The sequence below is a fragment of the Trachypithecus francoisi genome, unplaced genomic scaffold (genome assembly GCF_009764315.1).
Source record: "Trachypithecus francoisi isolate TF-2019V2 unplaced genomic scaffold, Tfra_2.0 Lachesis_group0, whole genome shotgun sequence".
NCBI lineage: Eukaryota > Metazoa > Chordata > Mammalia > Primates > Cercopithecidae > Trachypithecus > Trachypithecus francoisi.
Window position 1 is genome coordinate 23,635,634 of NW_022681453.1, and position 17,367 is coordinate 23,653,000.

Sequence of the window (17,367 nt, forward strand, 5' to 3'; positions counted from 1 at the left end):
GCATGGACGATTGTGTGTGTGTATCCAAGTGGTGGCAGGGCTAGCTAGTATTTTTGCCTGCCCAGCTTTCTTGCCCCTCTCTTCTAGAATAGAATCCATTTTTCCCGGTTGGAAATTGCTCCCCCCACCCCCACCAGTGAGGCTGTCAATCACATGGCCTTGAAAAAGGTAATTGTGCACATAATCCAAAAAAGAACCACCAAGTGTCCCTTTAGGGGACAGATGTAGATGTAGCTCAGAGAGAGAAAGGCTCTCCTCTAAAAATCAAAACTACTCAAAGCTGTTGGAAGTCATCTTTACAACCAAGTGGAGAGAGCTTACCAGAGTCCAAAGCCAACCCAATAGAAAGTGCAGAGGGAAACAGGGAGAGAAGAAGCAGAGGAAAGGGAGAAGAAGGGGAGAGGGAGGGAGAGACAAGAAAAGGGAGAAAAAGGGAAGACACAAAAGATGGGAAGGAAGAAGAGAGGGAGGGATCAGGAGAGATAGAGGAAGAGATTGAGAGAGTGAGGAAGAGAAAGGTAAAAAGAGAAAGGAAAGAAGAAAGGAAGGAAGAAGAGAGACAATGCCAGTAACTTAAATTTCCTAATTTGAACTTCTGATTTTCTAATTTGAACCTCTAGGCTCATATGTACCTAAAGGAAGACTTATGTCTTCACCTTTCAAGTTAAATGAGCCAGTAACTTCCCTTTTTACTTAAGTCCATAGGGTTCTTCAAATGGGGATCCATGACCCTCAATATATTAGAAACTGCACAATTGGAGCATTTATTAGAGATAGAATGAACTCACTTCAGAAAGAAATGAGGTTTATTTGATGAATATAAATAAGGCGATCAGCACAAAGTACTTCTCATACACATGATAACAAATTTATGAACTGTACATACCTTGTACATTGTTCTACTAGACACGAGGTTACAATGACTGGCTAATACATGCCCACTGGTAGTTTCCAGGGTTCCTTAGTTTTATTTATTTATTTTTCATATCGATGTCCATAATCACATGGTCAATATCACAACCCACATGCCACTCACTTGAAGAAATATTACAAGAAGCACTATCAAACGAGGGTCTCGGGGAATTAGATACACTGACCCTCGGCAGCATTCAATCGCCACTCTACACAAAAACATTGCAGATAGAGCTTATGTCAACACATTTGAGGTCTCGTCATAACACTGTTTAAAAAGTAAATTGAAACCCACTTTCAAATGAAAGTTGACACGCTGCTAACGTGCATACTGGATACACAAAAATCATTAAATACAAAATTGAGACTGTACATCAAAATCAAATGGGGTATCAAGTACAAGCCTGCTTTTGCACAAAGACCAACTTCTCCTAAATGTTAGCCCAAACTTCTTTTTTCAACTATGTTATAATTAGAAGGAAACCTGCTAAAGTTCGTGCAAAGGAAATAGCTTCCCAACATCACAGTGTTTGTTGTAAACCCAGAGACTATTCTTAATATGTGAAAAAGGGATATTTTTGGTAACCCCCAAACATCAGAGAATATTACATGAAATGGGAAAGGTTGTTATGTTAGAGAGAATTTAAATTTTAACGGACTAAATGATGTGCCCCCATAAAGGTAAGATCAATATTACTTTTAACCAATGAAAGTTGGGCAGAAAATGATCCCTCCAAACAAGAGTTGTGACAAAATTGGCACATACATAGAAATAGCTAGCTATACATGGGTTGGTTGTTTTTTTTTCTGTTCCAAGGACCCATTTTCCCTACTGGATTTCCTACTTCCTACTTCAAGTATTCAGTTGCAGAGTTCAGGTCAAGACCTGGTTGTAGGAGGCAGTGAGGACCACTTTTTGAGGACATTCAAACTGTTCACTGGGATGCATTTGTGGCCTGGGTTTTCAGTGCAACATTGTGTCAAAATGTGCTAAATAAGCTTGCAAAGAACTCTGCTTACTTCTCTAACCAAGACCTAGATCCCTCTGATAGTTAAAGGACAAACTTTTTTAAAACATGAATGCATTTGGATTGTTTATGCAACACGTAAGCATTACATAGTTGGTTATACTTACTGATGACAAGAACAAAGCCAGAAGCAAGAAACCTGCTTGAGTATCTTAACCGCGAATGCACCAAGAAAGAATGGTGCAACTCAGGGACAGTTTCATCTTCCCCGACAAATAAGGTGTTTGTCTTTTAAATATCTCTATGGCTCACAAGAGAGGTCCAGAGTTAATTGCACCAACATTTAAAAAAGTAATAATAATAACTAAATTCAATGCAAGACTTCAGGGACATCTGTTTAGAATCCTTTCCACAGCAGCAAAGAAAGACAACTACATTTATTAAGGCCACTCATGCTTAAATTCACTGTTTGTCCTTTAAAAATGCAGGTTTTCATCTCCCACTTGCATACATGTGGAAGGGTTTCTTCCATTGACAAGAAAATGGAGCAATACAAGAGTTGCACATGTTTGCCAGACTCAGTCATGAGTTTTATGAAGTTATAACAATTTTAATTGTTTCTTAATATTCAGAGGAAGCAGTAGGAGTTTAATTCTCCTTAGTACCATATCACTGTATGTAAAAGACCTCAAAATTTGGTCTTTTCCCCTGGCATGTGCTTTAAATAATGACTGTATCCACATACATGTTGTGTAGAGCTATATACAGAGACACAGCTTTTGTGATTGTTCCTCATTCATCAATGTTTTCATGTTTGATGCTGAAATGCTTTGGAATCCATGTTGCAGACACATTTTCTTTAAAAGAAAAAAAAAGAGAAATGACCCTTCATTTACAGAAAATCTAAGCTGACACTGTTTGCACAGCATTTGGATCTTGAAATGTGAATGAGTCCCAGCTTCTTCATGGAGACCTGCATGTACCGGGATGGAAAGAGTCTGAGGCTTGGTGGCGTCCCCGCCGTGGGGATGTGCAGAACACAGGTACCAGAGAGATGCAGGTGCCTCAGGCTTTTGCCACTCTCCAGTACATGACGGGGTAGATAAAATTATGAGTGATCAATTTAGATGTGCCATGCATTGTCAGAGACACACACCATGTTCTCATAAGGCGATTTCTTGGCAAGTATTAGTGGTTTAAAAAATTGATTTCATTTCCAACCTGGCCCAGAGGTAACTACTGGTTACACCCTCAAAATGCGGTTCTTCAAACAACAGATTAAAGAAATAGAGGAGGGTAAAGGCTCGCAATTTTTGGTGTTTTTTGTTTCTTTATCAAACACTCCATGCATCATGGTATACAAGCACTGCCAACACCACTCACTCACAGCGAATTTACACTTTTTGATAATCTAATGCATTAGGAATGCCCAATTAGACTGAACCAGCAGGATACTGGAGATGAGGCTAGTTGTCCAACAGAAGCTGAATCCACAGTTAAAATCCCATGGAGTTCAAATTTATCCAATGATGTTTAAGTAACATAAACAAAATGTTATCAAATAATGACATTCAGCAAAGATGATCACATTCAAAATGCCCGCATCCTGACAAAAATGGAGGAGCTGTCACTTTTCTCCTCCTGTGCATTCTTCCTTTCCATCATATCCAAATCCATGAGAAATGACATGAGGTGATGAAGGAAATATCAAGTAGAACAGAATCACACTCAATAATGTAAGTGAAAACTCCCCTTCAGTTCTGATGAGCCGCTCCAGGTGGTGGTGGACAGTGATGTGAGCCTCACTGCAATAGATTATCAGAATATTGCTGCAGAGCTGCATGTTCCCTTTATTCAGCCCTTCTGATAGCTGCAACAAGAAGGCACATAATTTAGCAGGAGAAGAAACTGGCAACAATATCTGAGATAATCCTGGCAGAAAGTTTCCCACTCTTCACCCCTGCATGCCTCTCCACCACTCTCAATGGTTGGGGTTGGGTGGGAGTGGGGAGGGGGTAAGGGGAAGAAACACAGAGGAAGGACAAAGTAAACAGAAAGATAAACTATGTCCTGCAAGTGCATCTGAGAAAAGGCCTCTTTCAAAATATGTCACATATATGTACAAATGTCTCTTGATACACAAAAAAGGAAATTGAAGGGAAGTATGCCAAAATGTTCCAGTGATTGTTTCCACATAATCAGACTATATGTCAACTTTCATTCTCTCTACACTTTTCTACAATGATGACGTTTTTAAATTATTTTTAAACTTGATTTTATAGACATTAAAGAATTAAAGATGGTTAAGATATCAGAGAACTTAGCATTCACTTAAAAACCAACCAAACATAAATGCGACAGTCATCCATTTGTCTATTTACTGCCCTGGGAAACAGGTATCCAGGAGCACCCCAAGGTTTCTCACTGTCCCAGTGAGGGGCCCTGAGTGTGGATACAACTGCATCCTGGGAAGCAATAGTGCAATGGGTGAGAAGAGGGGTCCATCCCACACTACTGCTTCAGATGAGGACTTCCTTCCCTGCTGAGGCTCAACTTTGTGTGCCTGTGCCATTACCATTCACATATGGCCTGTGAGTGCTTCAGGGTTTCCAGCCACATGAGCTCAGCTATCTGGGAAATACGGCAGGGAGAGGAAAGATCAAACATACACACACACCCTCGTGTACACACAAGTCACTTGTACACATATCCTGAGCTGTCTCATTTGGTGGTTGATATGCAGCATGTTTCAAGTCACGCCGACTAACAAGAATGCCAAAGATCCCAGTGTCTGCACAGGTAGGCAGCTATTTCAAGCCATCATTAAGTAGTGCAAATGAAATATGTGGCTTGGATGAACTCTGCTAATTCATACTCTGAGGAGTTTGGTGTAACCTTCTGGTTAAGAAACTTGAATCGGGGTAAAAAAATGACTTTTGCAGAGCCAGAAAGTTAGGGAGTTCCTAGAGCAGATCATATTACTCATTCTGGCACATAAACTCTCTGCAAACTTTGTATGAAAATTGTAAGTCAGAGCACGCTTTCTGTTTCATGAGCTGTGCATAGCTCTAATTCTTTTGTGCATTAAGCATTTCTTAATCATCCTTTTAAAGGGCTGACCAATATATTAAAAGGCCACATGATTAAAAGGTAAAGAGAAACCCTAAGTAGTATTCAAATGCACCAGTCTTTTTTTTTTTTTTTTACAGACGGGGAAATGAGTGAAAAATAATTACAGTGAATGGCTGATGTCCTTGATGTTTTTCCAAGATAAAGTAGCAAAGAACAATCATTTATTCAGTTGTGAGAAAGATTTCCAGCTGGGCAACAGGTCACAAGGCAGAATACAATGCCCCACCATTGCAGCATACTGCTTTTGGGTACGGTTTATGCTGGAGAGAAGAGAATTCTCAAAAAGTGTAGTCATTCTTTCAATCAAACAATCCATTCACTAGGAGGCTTAAATGGCTTTAAGGAAAAAAAGAAAAACAACAAGGTAACCTCAGGTGACACCGCCAGCATTTGGAAATGCAGATGATCCCTTGGGGGCGGGGGGGCAAAGAAGCATATGCTTTAAAAAATAATAATAAAAAATGAATCCTGGCTTCCAGCAATGAGCCAATCTGGGCTGCCACCCACTGTGAGATGATCCCTGGCCAGTCCTCCCTCACCTGGACAGTCACAGCGGCCCTTACCCTTCTCCAGCTTCCTCTTACAGCACCGCACTTTCAACGCAGCAGCCAAGAGCAGTATGGTGACATCCACTCCATAGTGCATTCCCTTTTACAGTTTACAACCCCTGTTTACAATTCTGTTTTTAATCCCATTGCCCTTAGGATGCAGGACTAATGGACTCCAGGCCATACTGGCGAGGCCCCATCTGGCCTCTCTGCAGTCCTGTACTTACCCCTGACATTCCACTCTTGTGTTCCACCGAAGAAGAATGTTCCACCGAAGCTGAGCTTGCTTCTGCAGCCCTAAAAATTTATTTTCTCCCCATCTCACAAGTGTGTCTTTCTATCTAACATGCATTTACACCAGCTCTTTATCTGATCGATCCCTGTTTATTCTTCAGTTTCAGCTTGGATGTCATGTCTTCCCAAGAAGCCTTTCTTGATCCTCTTAGGTGTGATATAGAGTGGGAAGTCTCACATGTACTGCAGGGTCCCCTTCTGATGAATTTTCTAGACTTGTACATCCGATAGAGTGTGTGTGTGTATGTGTATATACATATATATCTTTTATTTTGAGGCAGGGTCTTGCTCTGTCACCCAGGCTGGAGTGCAGTGGTGTGATCATGGCTCACAGCAGCCTCGGCCTTCTGAAATCAAGCAATCCTCCTAGCTCAACGCCCCAAGGAGCTAGGACTACAGGCACGTGCCACCATGTCTGGCTAATTTTTGTATTTTTTTTATAGAGATGAGTTCTCACTATGTTGCCCAGGCTTGTCTCAAACTCCTGGGCTCAAGTGATCCACCTGCCTCAGTTTCCCAAAGTGCTGGGATTACAGGAATGAGCCACTAAGCCCAGCCTACCAGTTTAGAGAGCACCTCAGGTAGCAAAATCCTTAAATCTACTCCCTACCCAAGATTCCCTATCCTAATCGCTGGCACAGGGAGTGAGAAGGTGTCAGACCACGTTTACTATAAAGTTACCTTACGATGTAGTTACTAATCAGCTGACTTCAAATTAGTCTAAAGGGAGATTATCAGCTGGGAGAGGTGGCACATGCCTGTAATCCCAGCACTTTGTGAGGCTGAGGTGGGTGGATCTTCTGAGCCCAGAAATTGGAGAATAGCCTGGGCAACATGGCAAAAACCCATCTCCACAAAAAAAGTTAAAAATTAGCTGGGTGTGGTGGATGTGCCTGTGGTCCCAGCTACTTGAGAGGCTGAGGTGGGAGGATCAACTGAGCTGGGGAGGTTGAGGCTGCAGTAAGCTGTGATTGTGCCACTTTAGCCTGGGTGACAGAATGAGACCTTGTCTAAAATAAAAAATAAAAATTTTTAAAAAGGGTGATTATCTGAGTGGACCTAATTTAATGACAGAAGCCCTTTAATAGCAGAGATGTTTATTTGCTGTAGCAGAAGAGAAAGTTAGAGAAATTTGAAACCAGAGGGATTGGCTGTGCTGTGATGGAGTGAGCCAGGGGCAAGGACCTGAGAGCTTCCTATACGATGTGAGAATGGCACCCAGGTGACTGTCAGCAAGGGAACAGGGACCACAGACCTACAACCATGAGGAAATGAATTCTGCCAACAAACCGAAGGAGCTTGAAGGTGGATGTTTCAGATTGAAGTTCAGCTAAGTCCACCTTGACTTTGGCTTTACGAGAGCCTAAGCAGAGAACCCAGTTGAGCCCATCTGGGCTTCTGACCTATGTACAAAACTGTGAGCTAATAAATGGGTGCTATTTTCACCAACATGTTTATGGTAATTTGTTATGGAGCAATAGAAGACTAGCACCTCTCTGGGTCAGGCAATGTGCTTGGTGCCAGGAATATAATAGTGAGAAAAGCAGACAAGGTCCATGCCTTCATGGAGCCTGTATTCTTAGGGAGGAAGACAGAAACAAATAGACACACAGATCAACAAATGAATGAGAATTTAAACATTTGCACCATGAAGAAAAGGAACGGGGAACTGTGATAGGGATGCTTAAGATTTATTAAGTGACTGATGACAATTATGATGTCAATCTTTATTTTCTTTTGATGGGAAAAGATGTCCATCCACAACTTTTCAGTGGAAAAAGCAGATTACCATTTTATATGCATAGCTCCATCTCATTTTTGCATCAACATATACATAAACATTTGCAAGTGTATACATTAGAATATTATTAATATTTATCTCTGGGTGGTGTTTTTAAATTTTTCCCCTTTATTTAATTTTAATTTTTATTTTTTGAGATGGAGTCTCCCTCTGTTGCCCAGGCTGGAGTGCAGTGGCGCAATCTCAGCTCACTGCAACCTCTGTCCCCCTGGTTCAAGCGATTCTCCTGCCTCAGCCTCCCAAGTAGCTGGGACTACAGGCCTGAGCTACGACATCTAGCCATTAAAATTTTCTCCTTCAGGCCGGGCGCGGTGGCTCAAGCCTGTAATCCCAGCACTTTGGGAGGCCGAGACGGGCGGATCACGAGGTCAGGAGATCGAGACCATCCTGGCTAACACGGTGAAACCCCGTCTCTACTAAAAATACAAAAAATTAGCCAGGTGAGGTGGCGGGCGCCTGTAGTCCCAGCTACTCGGGAGGCTGAGGCAGGAGAATGGCCTAAACCCGGGAGGCGGAGCTTGCAGTGAGCTGAGATCCGGCCACAGCACTGCAGCCTGGGCGACAGAGCGAGACTCCGTCTCAAAAAAAAAAAAAAATATTTTCTCCTTCAGACTTTTTTGTGTGTGTGCTTTTTGGAATTTTTAAACCTAAGAATATATAAATAGTATCATACTAAAATATAAAGCTATTTTCTTTGTGGGGAGAAACCAGGATTGGGTGGGACTTCTGCTCTTGACTTGGTTCTAGGTGTGGGGGTGTGAGGGGCGGGGGTGGGTGACCTAGCACAGCAGTAAGATTCCGCTCCAGGACAAACGCCCCAGGGAGAGCAGGCTATAAACGTGTGGTGTCTCACAAATATTCCTTCAGACTGTTTTTCTTTGGAATAAAGACACCTGCCCGATTATGGCTTTCTTCTCCTGCCCTTTCAGTAGTGATTTGCAGAAACAGGCTGGGAGAAAGGGGTCTTTGGTAAACACGGAGGGGTTAAAGGGGAAACTGTTTAATAACAGTAGTAAAACGCAGGCTATTTTTGACATCTGGGTTAATGTCCATTATGTTCCATGTGCTTTCCAAATGTGTGCAGTGTGCCCCCAGGTACAAAAACAGACACCCATTCACGACGGCTTCAGATGCCCCTAACACGCTGCACGTGGTGCCCACAGAAAAGGCAAGCCCCTGATAGACTAATTAACAACGGTTGGAGGAGAAGAGCTGCTCCTTCTGGGGGCAGTGGGCATCCTGCAGAACAGCTCCATGAAGCCACTCTGCTCACAGGAAAAACCAATAGAGTCGTTTCTGCTTAAAAAAAAAAAAAACTATAACTACATCTGTGTTATTACTTAACATCTTTAAACACGGAGTGGAATGGGTTCCCGTTTTCCTCATGAAGATTTATTTATTATTGTTGTGATCAAAGTGGCAACAAATTATGTTAAATCATTTAATTTTCTTGATAGAAGCAACCACCTTGAAACCATAATTCAAAAATATGAGTGGAGAGCAACATTTTACCTTGAGAGTGGACTCCTACAGCTCCATGGGGCAATAAAATGTAACACTTCAGAACCCAAAGGGCTGGGGGCTGGGATGGGGGTGGGCCGGGCCAGCCCTGTGCTCAGAATTGCAAACTGCTGTTAGGGATGAGGGAGTTTGCTGGGAGAAGGCAATGGAGGGACTTAGTATTTCATCTTTGGTTTCTGTGCACGGGGTATAACTCGCCCATAATGTTTTAAATGAAGGGATTCAAATGAATATAGGCTGTGTACATCAAAATGGCAGCACAGACTGCTATGTCTCCGTAGGATTTATTTTTGTCGTTATTATTGTGATCAGAATTATTAACAGCTCCCTTTTGGTGCATACTATCTGCCACCACGCTCTGTGTTTTGCATTAACTATCTAAAACCAGCTTGATAGCACTGAGGTACTGATGCAGTTGGTTAATGCCCCTCATGCAGATGAGGAAACGAAAGCTTAGAAGAACTGGATGCTTTTGGTAACATTCCCCAGCTGCCTGGGGCCTCATTTGAATCCATGTCTTTTGGACTCCAGCGACCATTCTCTCCAGAGACCACAGACTCCTTGAGGCAAGGATTTCCTAAACCTGTCTTTTGTGTTCTACTTTTCCCATTTTTGTAACCTCTCCACAATACCTGTGATATGTAACTACTTTTTTTTAATTATCTAAAAACTGGCTGGGTGCAGTGGCTCACGCCTGTAATCCCAGCACTTTGGGAGGTGAGGCGGGAGATCACTTGAGGCCAGGAGTTCAAGACCAGCCTAGCCAACATGGCGAAACCCCGTCTCCACTAAAAATACAAAAATTAGCCAGGCGTAGTGGCGGGCACCTGTAATCCCAGCTACTGGGGAAGCTGAGGCAGGAGAATCGCTTGAACCAGGGAGGTGGAGGTAGAGATTGCAGTGAGCCAAGATTGTGCCACTACATTCCAGCCTGGGTGACAGAGTAAGACTCTGTCTCAAAAAAAGCCAAACAAACAAAAAAACAAAAAATTATCAAAAACTTAAATGTTTCCTTTTTAAAGAAATATTTATTTTGCTACCATAATAGAACCATTATCCGTCTAATATGCACTATGCTAATTGCATGGCTATTAACGTAAAAGTGGTTGTTCACAGAACACCTAAAACTATCTCCTGGATATGCTCTTCCTGCCTTCAATCAGCCTTGCCTGGGAGACCGTTCCCAGTGCCCAGCCATGGCCTTCTCCCCACTGGCAGAACCAGGCACGAGTCAGCTGGTCTTGCATATACTCTAGCCACCAGCCAGCCCCAGCACCACCCTAGTCTACATTTTGGGCTTTCGTCTTCTCAAGGGCAGAAAGCAGTGAAATAAAAAATCAGATATCTGCCATTCAACACAAGCATTAGGTATTCTAGGTACTTTTTAAAGCATTGGTTGAATAGAAATTCATTTGGTTGCTTTTCCTCAAAAGAATACCTCCTTTAACTGCAGAGACTGCCTATGGCTAAAGGTCTTTGTCACTCTGCTCCAAGGTTTCTCCATCTCGGCACTGCAGCCATGTGGGGCTGGATAATTCTTTGCTGTGGGGGCTGCCCTGTGCATGGTAGGATGTTTAGCAGCATCCCAAGCTACTGCCCACTAGAAGCCAGTAGCATTGCCCCTCTCCCAGTTATGCAATCAAAAATGTCTTGGGACATGGTCCCATATCCCTGGGGGATAAAATTGCCCCAGTTGACAACCATTGGCCTATATGTTGTACACAATTGGTTGACTGTGCTTTTTTAAACAGTGATATGTTGGTAGATATGTACAGTATATGCATACATGCATCTACCAACCTATGTAAGATACGAACACTTTTGGAGAAATAAAGATTAATTTCTAAGCTGCTTTCATACTATTTCAGAAACAGCTGCATAGATTTAAAAGTCCTGTGGAAATAGGTGCAACCTCAGTAATAAAAATAATGAAAATGTGCAACTTATCTGACATAAAAATAGAAATGCTACAATCCTGAGATAGCGAGACACCTAAGACACTTGCTGAGTTAAGTGAAAAGGTGAAATCTAGTTTAAATTTATAGCATTCCTTCAGTGTCCCTCTAGGAGTTTGGCATTTTGCCAGGGTTCCTTGTTAAAAATTTGTTAAACGTGTTTGGCATTAATGCAAACACAAAGTGGTCATTTGTTACAAATTCTATTGGAATGCATTCATTTAAGGCAATGAAGTAGTTACTAGAAAAGAAAAAAAAGTTCATTAAATACATTTTAAAAATACAATGATGTATGCAGTGTGTAACTGTGGCGCCCTGGCGGCTATATAAATCGCTGACAGAATAACCACACATTGTGTTTAGTTTGAAATTGGAATCTTTTAAACATAACTGATAGAACAAAAACTGGTTTTGTTTGTTGTCAAAACTAATGATAGTCTTTCTTTTCTGAACTAGTTAAAATAACCAAAGGTTTGGAATACAATTTCTAACATCTGAAATCAGTGAAACAGACAGGTTAAAAGAAGGCTTTGGGAATCTTTGCGGGTGCCACTACTGACATCAGAGATGGGGGCTGGTCCAACAAACAGAACACCTGCACTCTGGAAAGAGGGGGATGTCCGAGCCATCCTGGAGAACCCCACTTGGGTAGCGCCAGGACCTCTGCTCTCTGAGCTGCCTGAGGTTATTAGGTTACCTGCAGAGGGAAAACCGTGGCTTTCATCACAGAGACAATGGAATCCTATGAGCAAATATCCTAAGCCTGTGTCTAGAACTCCCACCCCCTGTCCTGCCCTAAACTGTTCACACAAAGGAATTATTGCTGAGTAATAGTGACTCCTTAGCTTGCTGAAGAAACAGTTATGAAGCTCAGCTCCCTGAAAAAGGGGATACTTGACATCATCTGACACGTGGCCCTGCGGCATGCCTTGCTGTGGGTGTTAATGTGGAATACCTCATCTCAGGGCCCATTGATGCTGGCTAAAAATCAGTGTTAAAGGTGAATGAAAAACTCACCATTTCCAAGAAATATTCAGAAATGATTTACTACTTTCTTCCTCCCTTTCTCTCTCACACACTGACATATTTAATACTTACTACCATGAACGTGTCCCGATAATAGAATCCCTGTGGTCCTGAGACCCTGGGACCAGCTCAAATTCCCATGGCTCCCAAACTTCCTTAGGTTGATCTCTTCTGCCATCTGGGTTTGATATTATCTAGGCTGCCCTTGAAGCAGATGGATCCAGGATCTCTTGGTCCCAATCTCTGGAAACATTCTCCTAGTTAAGAGTAAATTTAGGTTGGGCATCATGGCTCATGCCTGTAATCCCAGAGCTTTGGGAGGCTGAGGAGGGTGGATCGCTGCCCAGAAGTTTGAGACCAGCTTGGGAAACATGACAAAACCTCATCTTTACAAGATATACAAAAAATTACCCAGGTGTCGTGACAGGTGCCTGTAGTCCCAGCTACTTGGGAGGCTGAGGTGGGAGGATTGATTGAGCCCAGGAGGTCAAGGCTGCAGTAAGCCATGATTATGCCACTGCACCCCAGCCTAGGTGATAGAGTGAGACCCAGTCTCAAAAAAAAAAAAAAAGAAAAGAAAGAAAGAATGAAGGAAGGAAGGAAGGAAGGAAGGGGGGGAGGGAGGGAGGGAGGGAGGGAAGAAAGAAAAGAAAAGAAAAGAAAAGAAAAGAAAAGAAAAGAAAAAAGAAAAAAAAAAGAAAAGAAAAGAAAAGAAAGAAAGGAAGAAAGAAAGAATAAAATTAGACAAAACCTTGCACCCTGTATGTGGCCTGGAAAAGTTTACCCTACCCTTCACAAATGCCAAAACAGGCTCAAGAAACAAAAAGTCAGCCAGGCATGGTGGCTCACACCTGTAATCCTAGCACTTTTGGAGGGAAAGGTGGACAGATTGCCTGAGCTCAGGAGTTCGAGACCAGCCTGGCCAACATGGCGAAACCCTGTCTCTACTAAAAATAAAAATATTAGCCGGGCATGGTGGCGGGCGCCTGTAATCCCAGATACTCAGGAGGGTGAGGCATGAGAATTGTTTGAACCCAGGAGATGGAGGTTGCAGTGAGCCGAGATCGCACCACTGCACTTCAGCCTGGGAGACAGTGAGACTCTGTCTCAAAAAAAAAAAAAAAAAAAAGAAAAAAAAGAAAAAAAATTTCTAAGAACAGAGAGAAAAGACTTATCTGTAGAAGCAACAAGAAGACATGATGGGAAAGGGTAGAAACACACCTTGAATACTGTGGAACACATCTTGGTTTTGTGTGGCCTAAAGTTCATACCATTTTGGAGGCCTTCTTGAAGAAAAAGAATATATAAATAATTGACTATTTCAAGCTTGATAAAAATATATGGCCTTGTGAACACTTATTGGGGCACCTCCCAGGGCCTTGGAAAAGTCAGCGTACCTGAGGTGCTCCAAACAAAAGCTCCATTATCTTCATGATCATGAGCCCTGTTATCTTATTTTTGAGATGGCATTTTCAAATTCCAATGAAAATAAAGTAAAACATTGTTAAAAAGCCCCTTACTGAAAAGAATTTGGTTCTAAGATGAGCCTGCCATAGCATATACAAGTCACAGGAAGACATCTCCCTAAACTGGATGCTAAGAAAGCTGTCATGTTTGGGAAAGAGATGCCCCGTTCTAGAAAAGGAGCCAAAGAGGCATTGTGTAGAATTTGAAACATGAAGGAACAATTTGATATCTCAAGTTTACTGACCAGAAGTGGCTCCAATGACAAGTGTTTACAACAGGATCTTCATAGAGCCAATAATGGCAATTAGTCTCCAGGATTTGAAGGCGCCCTTCCCGCCTCACTGAGGTGGAATGCCATTTACTCTTGGGCTGGTGACTAATTAGGGGTCTCGTTTGAAGATCAAGGTTTTGCGATCCCTGCTTCTTAATAACATGGTTTGCCTGTCGGCCACCTGGGTCCAGGCGAGACCTCCCTTTCCCCCTCCCCAAACGGCAAGCACTGCCTTAGGCCAGAGCAAGTGTGGGCAGGAAACCACAGATCCAGCCTTTTGAGCGATTTAACCTCTTCACCGCCAAGATCCTACAGCCCAGGCTTGATTCAGCTGTGCAAAAATGCAGGCATTTGACCTTGTTTCTCAGTCAGGGCTGAAGGCTTGCCTGTGGTGCAAAGAAACCACCTTGGAGGTGAAATGCTATTCAGCATACTTTCTTGGAGAAGAAGAGAGAGAGGAAGACTCCACTTTTCCAGGTGGGTAGCTCATCAAGAGGCTCTCTGCATTTGCTTCAGACTGAGCCGTTTCCAGAATGCCTAATAGAAGTGACTGGCTAAAGAAGAGGAGAGGCAGAGCCCTCATGTAACTGCTCATGAGACCCAAGAGGCTGAGGTGCCTGCGTCTTCAGACATCTTGCCAGGACCCCGTGGCCTTGCTATGTGAGGCTGGGCTGGGGCTACACTTTCTAAGACATGGTGGGGGAGAGGCCAAAACAGCAGGAAAAGTAAGCTGCAAAGAATTAAGCTTGTAACAACTTGGGCAAAGCACAAACAGTGACTGAGGTTGGTCCTTTGGCTGTTGACACATGCTGGCCTGGGTCGGTTGTGGTCACTAAACCCATTAGCGTTCCAATGTGGCAACAGCTAATGCAGCAAGTTCAATGTGTTTTTGTTTAATTTCTAAATGCTGGGTGCATGCCTGCAAGGATGGCCTGCTGAAGACAGACAACCCCACTGCCATAAACACAGTCATCATTGTCAGTGATCTGAAATTCATTTTTTAAACTATTTATTTCTTGGCAGATTGGGGCTAAATGGAGTTTTGCTTTTCATGAACTGTTTTTTAATTTCAACTTGCTACACACTTCTTTGTGTTTTCTAAGCAATCACCAATTCAGAGTTTCCCCGCAACAAAAGGAAATAGCCTTCTCTTGGGGGAGGGGACCATCTTTGGTAGGGGGGAAGGGAAAAGGGAAACATAAACATAAGCCAGCAACCAGCTGGGTGAAGTCAGGCCTTTTAAAGATATTCTGCCTCTCTGGGCCCTAATCCTCACCTGCAAACAAAGGAACAGGAAGAATGCTACCTCATTTTGGTCTGCAGAGTTGAAAGTGAAGTGGGTTCTTAAACGAGATACAAAAGCAAATTCAGTCTGGATTTTATATTGTCTTCAAGCTATGTTTTTTATGAAAACTACAGGAATCCTTCCTTCCTTTCTTCTTTCCTTCCCACCCTTCCTCCATCTGTTCCTCTCTTCCACAACTTTTTTTTAGCATTTACCAGGAACCATGCTAAGTACTAAGGCCATGTGGCTGAACAAGACAGCCACTAGCTCTGACTTCATGGAATGCACCTCTCATAAGCATGCCAGACATTATATTCAACAAATCATTAAACAGAAGATGTGACTATTTAAAGTCATGCTAAGTAAAAGAGATGAGAATGGCCTGCCAACATTCACTGAACACAGACACTAGTTTTACAACATCCAGAAGACAACATCTGAAGAGGTTGTCATTATTAACCCATCATACAGCTCCAGAAACAGGTGTAGAGTGGTTACACTTGTCCTCGTGTGCAAGAGTCACACCACTGCCCTACCACCTATTAATCCGATAGCTAGTAGGTGGTGAGGCAGTGGTGTGATCCTTGCACAGTAGGACATCAAATCCCCAGCTTGCAGGAGCACACTGGGACCCTGACTTGGTCTGATAGGAAAGTTGGAAAGACTTTCCAAGGAAGTCGCATCTACTGTGGTGTATGCATATATACTGGAAGAGAAGGACTTCTTATTATGCACTGCAGTAATTGACAAGTAACTGTGGATTTTCATGCATTCCTAGGGTTTTGTCCAGACTCTGTGCTTTCAAATTGATTTTCAGTCATTAATTTTTGTTTCCCAACACAAGCTCACCTAGAGCCTCCTTCAAAAGCCTCCACTTTTGAAGGCACACTTTTGAAGGCCTCCACTTTTGAAGCCACAGGCATCCTCCTTCCCCTCCATGAGTTTGCATTATGGTCTTCTGGCTTCATGGTATATGAGATGATTAATCACTTTTAAATATGAAAAAAATTAACATGTCCGAAGCATTTTTCCTGACTGTCAAATGTTTTGCCTTAACAAAGATCCAGAATGTCTCTCTTTCCCTGTCACACTAAAGCAATACATTTTCTCCTGGAAATTCAACTGCATAAATCCCATTCAGAAACCTCAAGCAATATATCTTGACATCTAAATTTCATTTAGGAGGAATGCAATGATTGATCATTTATCATTCTGAAATTGAGTGAACTATCAGGAGGATTCCAATCTATTGCTTCTATGAAACTGATGGGATATTCACATGTCTTCTGGCTGCATGAGGGCTTTGGGGTCCAAGTTGTCTTTGAAAGAGTAGGGATGCTAAAAAGTTTATTGAGGGAAGGTATGCCTTTACAGGCAAAGTATACTTCCAAGGCTTGACTTCCTCCAAATTAGAGCCTCCCCCAGCGATGGCCAGGATGTGTGGTGCTCAGTTACTCCCCCTCCTCTATCTCCATACACAGAATCTTGCCTTCCTGCCCTTTTCCTTTCATAGGTAACATTTTGAAAGGACTGGGGAAAACTTGACGTGAAATCCATGGATACTGGTAGAACTTGCCGTCTAATCTATAAGGTTTCTATTTAATCTAAAGCTGTTTTGTCCAACAATTTTTAGTGCAGTATAAACAAAATGGCACCTTTCTGGGACACCTGGGCCAGGCCATTGGCGTTGTAGCTGACATTCTGGTTCCCACATCATATAACGTCTTTATGTTGAGTAGAATTGCTTGGCTAGCAGGAGAACTGGCTGGGGTGCTACAGAGTAAGGTTTTTGGAGTGTCTACAGTGTCACTGCTCTTGTGCTACGTGTGGGGGTAGGGGCAGGACTATCAAAGGTTCTCAAGTCCAAGGATGTGTTTGATAATGCTAGGTCCCAAGTGAGTATCCATTATGTATTTTCCATGGTGTAGGTTTTGAGAAACAGACGAATTGGATGCTTCCAGAATTGCAATCAATCCCTGCAAATGCACACATGCATAGCATTTGCTCAGGAGGCCCCTTGCCCACCAGACCACCTTAAAGGAAAACAATAATATCCTCCTCCAAAGAATGAGGAGTTTGAGAAAAGCAAGCAGAGGTTATTTCAGTGGGAATCTGACGCCAGTCACATTTGCACAGTGCCAAAAAGCAGATATCTCTCCGGTTTGAACTTATATTTAAATCCCATGC

General features: G+C 42.7%; 1 protein-coding gene across 1 annotated transcript in view; it reads right to left on the bottom strand.

The window, feature by feature from the left end:
* Nucleotides 1–788: 788 nt before the first annotated feature.
* Nucleotides 789–17,367, bottom strand: part of ERC2 (ELKS/RAB6-interacting/CAST family member 2) — a 1,005,625-nt gene continuing 989,046 nt past the window's right edge. The window contains exon 17 of the mRNA XM_033210156.1: nt 789–3,750. Within this exon, the coding sequence (XP_033066047.1) occupies nt 3,508–3,750 (243 nt within the window). The 3' untranslated portion in view covers nt 789–3,507. The remainder of the gene's footprint in view (nt 3,751–17,367) is intronic.